Source organism: Rhinolophus sinicus, linkage group LG06 (assembly GCF_036562045.2).
Source record: "Rhinolophus sinicus isolate RSC01 linkage group LG06, ASM3656204v1, whole genome shotgun sequence".
NCBI lineage: Eukaryota > Metazoa > Chordata > Mammalia > Chiroptera > Rhinolophidae > Rhinolophus > Rhinolophus sinicus.
This window is the reverse complement of record NC_133756.1, coordinates 159,704,522-159,711,775: the sequence shown is the minus strand read 5'-3', so window position 1 is coordinate 159,711,775 and position 7,254 is coordinate 159,704,522. Positions and strand designations below refer to the sequence as shown.

The following is a 7,254-nucleotide window of genomic DNA, read 5'->3' as shown; positions in this document are numbered from 1 at the left end:
TTCCTCTATACAGGGGAGAGCATGGTGGCCAGCACCCCAAACTGCCAATTCTTGCTGCCCTACCCCCAGAGAGGGGCAGATTTTTTCCCCCCTATATTGGTTAGAAACGTCCTGGGAGAGGAGTCCGGTGGCCCAGTGAAGGCACGTGTAGCCTCGTGGACCCACAAAACGTGGATCCACGAGGGGGAGGGGCCTGGCCATGTAATGTGATCTAATGTTTATGCCTCGAGGAGGGGTAGGCAGGGGGTATTTTTAGATAGGTGGGCGTCCTTGGAGACTCTTGGCCACACTCTAACCTGTGGGGGTTTGAGGCTGTTCCCCACGGACTCAGGAAGGACAGAGTGTTCAGAGGTGGAGGCAAAGGAATAGAAACACAACTGAACAAAGGAACGTTCTCTTTGGCCCCCTCTCTTATTCATTCATTCATTCATTCATTCATTCATTCAGCCAACAAGCAACTACTAAAAAGACGCCCTGAGTTGAGTTCTGGAATGAAGCTCTGGGGACACAAGACGAAGCAAAGTATAGAGAGGGGACAAGAGCGGGAGGGCCATGCATAACCAGGCCACAACACTGACCTTGTGAAGACAGATTCTCTAAGTGTAATGAAGGAAATCAAGAGGATGTGGGGGTAGTGAGGGGTAGGAAGGGCCACTCTGCAGGCAGGCAGGATGGCCTCCCGAGGAGGGACCCACACTCCCACCTAGGCTGGGAGGGGGCCAGTGTTGAGGGCAGAGCGCCAGCAGGGGAACAGCGTGTGCTGAGTCCCCGGGGGCACACCGGATCTGTGTGAGCAAGGAGGAAGCCGGCATGGGGTGAGGCGAGGTCACACAGGCCCCAGGGGTTCTTGTAAGGATTTTGGATGGAACCCACAGTGGGGTAGGAAGTACTGGGGGTTTTCTGCAGGGGGTGACATGAGCCAGCGTGCATGCTACATAGTGACTGGTTGCTGTGGGTGACTGTGCTGTGTGTACTCATATATGGAGGGTGGGGACAGGATGGGAGCAGGGACCAGTGAAGAGTTCCTGTGGTGCCCAGGCAACAGATGACAATGGCTTGGATCAGGGAGGTGGCCGTGGTGAGGACATTCTGGGTGGATAAATGGGAGGTGCGTTTTGGAGGTGGAGGCCTCGGGACTTGATGATGTGAGGTGAGAGAGGGAAGGTTCAAGGACAGCACCTAAGTTTCTGGCTTTAGCACGGACCAGAGGTGGGGCCACCTAAGGTCTGGGGGGAGGCCGAGACTTCAGCGTGGGCCATGCTGAAGTCCAGGCATCAGGAAAGCAGTGCAGTGGGCTGCTGGGTCACTCATGGCTGGGTGTGGGAAGGCTGCGACCTCCTGCTGCACAGATGTCCTCAGCCTGGGGAAGTCTGGCCAGAGGCGCCTGGTAAAGGAAGTAGCTGGAGGCCGAGCAGCTGCTCCTGTCACAGCGTGCTCAAGTGGCCTGCTGGCCTGGGCGACTGGAAGGTGAGAGTGGCTTGGCTTCTCCAGACACAGTTGGTATGGCCCAAGTGCTGTGTTTTAAACAATTGAGCCAATGTTGAATATGTTGGAGATGTCACATAAAAGTTGTGACCTCTGACTTAAAAGCAATTGGAAGATTTGGCAGCCCTGGGCTTGAACTGCAGGGCGACATTGGCGGGGCCTGAATGGCCACTGTGCCCCCTCCCCCACCAGGTTCTTGGCCCACCTGCTTTCCACAGATGTTTAAGTTCTAAACCTTCACTTTCCCTTCAGGAAAAGATGTCACTTGTCTTAGTGAATCCCCACCAGGAGGTCATTCAGACAAACCTCACAAAGTCTCCTCGGCTCTTCCCGTCTTTCCACTCCTAACCTTTCAGCAAATCCAAGGGCCTCTTCGGCCAACTCACACCCTCCCTCTGAGCACTTCTCCACACAGGGACTGATGGCACCTGGCCAAGCCAGTCATCTCTTGCCCAGATGCAATAGTCCCCTAAATGTCCCCTGACGCTGTCTCACAGCTCCACTCGCAGCCATCTTTGAGAATCCAGGTCAGAACACCTGAACCCTCACTCAAAACCTTGCACGACCCCTTCTCACCCAGAATAGAGTCAGCCAACGTTCCTTATCACGGCCACGGGCCCCAGTGACTCGGCCCTGCCACTTGTGTGACCTCAGACCCCCACCCCGTCTCCCACACTCTGGCCCCTGGGGCTGCACTTGCCTCCTGCCAAGCATGGGTGGCCTTGGGGACTGTGCTAGGAGCTGTCCCTCAAAGACACATAGCTCAGGCTTGCTATGAAGGAGGGAAGAAGAACAAACCACAGCCACAATCATCAATGACAGGATGTGTCACAAACACATAATAGAGAGTTGAAAGAAGTAAGTGGCAGAAGACCATGAATTCCATGCTGGTCTTACCAGGCAGCATGTGAGGGACGTGTAAGTCAAAGACCCATTTATGAGGAAAACGAGGATGAAAGACAGAGGTTACCTTGGGCGGGGTGCCCACACAGGGGCTCCTGGGTACTAGGGAGGCCCTATTTCTTAAGTACATGGGCGTTGTTTGATTATAATTTTTAAATGTGGTTACAGTTGTCTTGAGGAAAATTGACTGCACGTATTTAATTGTATAATTTAATGGGATTTGACACATGTTTACATCTGTGAAGCTATCTCCCTAATCAAGATAGCCAACATGTCCGTCACCACAAAGATTCTCTGTCACACCTTTGAAATCCCCCCTTCCCTCCCCAACCTCTGTTGTGGACAAACCTGCTCTCTCTGTTGCTATAGATTAGTTGGCATTTCCTAGCATTTTATATAACTATATAAATTTTATATCAATTCTATTTATAAGTTGTATAGAGGTCCCCAAATTTGTTTACCCACTCATCTGTTGATTGACATTTGGGATGTTACCAGTTTTCCTGAGTTGAAAATAAAGCTGCTATGAACACACATGTGCGAATCTTTGTGTGGCACAGCTCCCATTTCTTTTGGTAAAAAGAAACAGAATGGCTGTGTTGGATGGTGGTGTGGTTGGGTTAGGTGTAACTTTTTAAGAACCTGCTCCACTGTTTTCCAAGGTGGTCGTATCATTTTCCATTCCCGTAGTTGCACCACGTTCCTGTCAACACTTGGTCTTTCTCATTTTTGCCACCCTAGTGGGAGCGCGGCAAAATTCTGTTGTGGTTTCAGTTAGTATTTTCCTAATAATGTGGATCATCTTTTCATGTGCTTGTCTGTCACCCATATGTCTTCTTTTGTGTAGCATCTGTTCAAACCTTTTGCCTGCTTTTAAAATTGAATTTGCCTTTTTTATTATTGAGTTGTAAATGTTCTTTATGTTTTCTAGATAGAAGTCCTTTGTCAGATACAGAATTTTCAAATATTTTCTCCAAGTTTGTGGTTTGCCTTTTTATTTCGGTAACAGTGTCTTTTGGAAAGCAAAAGTTTTTAGTTTTTATAAAGTCCAATACATAATTTTCTTCTTGTATTTTTGTCTTATTTAAGTAATCTTTACCAAACCCAAGGTTGTTAAAGTTTTCTCCTAAAAGTTTTATAATTTTCGTTTTTACATTTAGGTCTATGATACATTTAAAGTTAATTTTTGTATTGGTGTGAATTAGGGTTTTCTTTTCTCTGTCCTTCCTTCCTTCCTTCTTTCTCTCTCCTCTCCTTCCTTTTTCCCCCCCATCTTTTCTTTCTCATGGCTATCCAATTGTTCCAGCATCATTTGCTGAAAAGATTCTTTTCCCTATTTAATTGATTTGATACCTTGTTTGAAAATAAATTAACCATATATGTATGGCTCTATTTTTGAATTCTTGATTCTATTATATCAAACAAAAGTTGTCCAACTTTGTTTTTCTTTTTCAAAATTGATTTGGCTGATCTAGGTCCTTTGTATTTTCATATAAAGTTAAAGATAAGCTTGTCAATTTATACCAAAAACCTGCTGGTACTGGACTGGGATCGCATTGAATTTATAAATTAATTGTGGAGAACTGACATCTTGGTAATATATGTGTAGTCTTCTAATCCATGAATATGGTATATCTCTCCATTTATTTAGGTCTTTAATTTCTCTTAGCAATATTTTATACTTTTCAGTTATGAGTCTTGCCTTTATTCTGTTGAATTTATCCCTAGGTGTCACTCTTTTCCCATGCTGTTGTTAAGTGGTACTTTCTGATTGTTCAATTTCTTATTGTTACTAACATACAGAAATCTATTGTATTTCTGTATGTTAGTAACAATAAGAAATTGAAACAGAAATACAATAGATTTCTGTATATTGACCTTGTATCCCACAACCTTTCTAAACTCATTTATTATTTCTAGTAACATTTTAGTAGATTTCTTAGGATTTTCTACAATTATGTTGTATGCAAATAAAGACAGTTTTGTCTTTCCTTTTTTCTTCTTCCCTTATTGCACTAACTAGGACCGATGTTGAATAGAATTTGTCAGAGTGGCCATCCTAGACTCATTTCTAATCTTTTTTTTTTTTTTAAGATTTTATTGGGGAAGGGGAACAGAACTTTATTGGGGAACCGTGTGTACTTCCAGGATTTTTTCCAAGTCAAATTGTTGTCCTTTCAATCTTAGTTGTGGAGGGCGCAGCTCAGCGCCAGGTCTAGTTGCCGTTGTTAGTTGCAGGGGGCACAGCCCACCATCCCTTGAGGGAGTCGGGGAGTTGAACTGGCAACCTTGTAGTTGAGAGCCCTCTGGCCTATGTGGGAATCGAACCGGCAGCCTTCAGGTTTAGGAGCACGGAGCTCCAACCACCTGAGCCACCGGGCTGGCCCTCTTCTAGTTCTTTAGGTTTAAATTACTCTTTTGTTCTAATTTCTTAAGCTGATGTATTTTATTTGAGACTTTCTTCCTTTCTGATGTAGGCATTTAATGATATAAAATTTCCTCCAATCATTGCTTTCGCTTCGTCCCATAGACTTTGCTATGTCACTTAAAATTGTTTTCATCCAGTTCGAACTATTTTCTAATTTTCTCTGTGACTGCTTCTTTGACCCATGGGTCATTTAGAAATGTGTTGTTTAGCTTGAGGGCATTTTCTAGATATCACTCTGTCACTTATTTCTAATTTAATTCCATGATAATCCAAGAACAGAGTTTGTGTGATTTGGATCCTCTTAAATTTATTACACGTGAAGGAACCTGTTGGTGAAGGAAGTATGATTTTTACCACGAGACACCAGAGGCCTTTAAGCAGACAGGGGCTTTGACTTGAACTGTGTTTGATTGGTCTGCTGTGCATCAGATGCGAGAGAAGGGTCGGTTACCTGGGGCTTGAGCTTTGCCCTGAGTCATCCAAGGAGAGCTGGCAGTTGTCTAAAGGGTCTGGATCTCCAGGAGAGGGTATAACTGGGGCAGGGCTGCCGATATTGGGGCACAGAGGGGAGTCAGTGAAGGTGAGGAGCTTCGTATTCTGGAAAGAGCCTGGACTGGGCGTCAGGCCAGGGTTCACCATGTGACTCTAAGCATGTCACTTTCCCTCTCTGGGCTTTAGTTTCCTCACCTCTAAAATAGGTGGTCAGCCTTAATGATCCCATAGTTTTAACAGCCTGGACTGTTGCTAGCACAGGGAGGGTCTCTGCATGAATTAGGAAAAAGTGACCCGTCAAGACAGACAAATAACAAAAAGGTGTCCCTGTGCTATAAGGCCTCCCTAAGATTAAGGCCCGGTATTATGTTCTCCTTGACATCTGCTGAAGCCAGGAGGGTCTCGAATGGCCTAACTTACACTTTTCCTCCCCGTTCTGCTCCTGTGGATGAGGTCCCCTGGCAAAACCACACCTCTTATCAAGGGGACCAGGCACAGTTCTTATTATCCTTGAGCAGTGTGTTTCAGTTTCCTGCCCACCTGTGGAATTATTCAAATAAGCCCATCACATCCTCCCATGGGAACCAGGGGTGCCCCATCCTCTTGATACTACGAAGCCTCCTCCCACAGCCTTCGGTGGTTCACTGTTCCTACCGCACCACCCCTGACCCTGCATGGTATGTGGTGTGGTCCTCCCCCAGCTGTGAGTACATGTGACTAAGAAAGTGTAGCCCATCTCATCTGTGCAGTGTCAAGTGTTGTGCGTTAGGCCATCCTGGTAACCACAGGGCGGGCAGCCCTCCATCACCAGTGGGGTAAATAGGAGGCAATTAAAACAACCCTCTTGGAGTGGGCATAGCTCCTGTTTAGGGTAAGTGTAGCCTGGGCTGGATTTTGGCCCCCACATGCCTCCTTAGCTGGTGCCGTGGGGCAGGGCACGACCTGGACACCCATATCTGGCCACTCTGTTAATAGCTCTGCTTGTGGGGCTCTGGTCTGTGCCCTGCCCATTAGCCCTGTCACCTACCCTGGGAGGTAGGTCCCATGATCATTCCCATTTTACAGATGAGGACTCTGTAAGTGGTGGGGAAGAGACTGGAACCCGCGTCTGTCTGGACCCTGCCCTTGTCTGTCCTGTGATCTATTCTGGAAGTTCAGAGGTGAGAAACCTACAGAGCCAGGTTCTGTGAAGTGGGGGTTGGGGGCTGAGAGAAGGTATGAAGATGTGAGACCGGCAGGGAATGGAGGGGACCCATCTTGTTAATGAAGTGGACCTGAAGGCAGCCTAGTGGGCTCCTGTTGGGCTGAGGTGGGTGGAGAGTCTGACCAGGGTAGGAGGGTAGCAGATGGCTGCCTGGCCCCTGCCGTGCCAAAACCTCAAGGCTTCCACCCTCTGGAGATGAGGCAATTCCCTCCATAGGGAACTTTGGCCAATGGGGCTTCACACAGGCAGAATTTCTAGAACCAGGTGCTTTCTGTAATGACCACCTCTCGCCGGTTGCCCGTGGCCGCTGCCGGTCTCCTAGAATAATCAGCAGAGAAAGCAGTGATGTGTGGAGAAATGGCTACTCATTTGGAGCTTGGACAGCAGAACTGGGGGTCAAGCCTTATGGGAACGTGAACTCTATGAGATTAGTGTTTCCTTGACCACTGTGTACCCAAAGCATAGGACAGTGCCTGAAACAGACTAAGTTCACGACAAAAATGAATTAAGTGATAGAGTAAATTAAGTCCCAGACTCCCTGCTTCCTAGGTGCATATCCTGAGGCAAATAACATAACCTCTGCGTCTCCATTGCCTTGACAGTGAAATTGGACATGACAGCCACCTTGTGGGTTTATTGTTTGGATGAAGTAAGACGCTACAATAAAACAATAAGGGCTTACTGAGCACCAGCTGTTATTACTATTCTCATGACCTTGGTTCTTGCTCAGCTTGAGGGAACC

At 46.9% G+C, this 7,254-nt stretch overlaps 1 protein-coding gene across 3 annotated transcripts in view; it reads right to left on the bottom strand.

Annotated features, from left to right (window-relative positions):
- Positions 1-5,106: 5,106 nt before the first annotated feature.
- Positions 5,107-7,254, bottom strand: part of SLC22A11 (solute carrier family 22 member 11) — a 112,933-nt gene continuing 110,785 nt past the window's right edge. For all 3 annotated transcript variants that reach the window (XM_074336577.1, XM_019737849.2, XM_074336578.1), the window contains one exon: positions 5,107-6,830. In XM_074336577.1, coding sequence (XP_074192678.1) covers positions 6,767-6,830 — 64 coding nt within the window. In that variant the 3' untranslated portion in view covers positions 5,107-6,766. The remainder of the gene's footprint in view (positions 6,831-7,254) is intronic.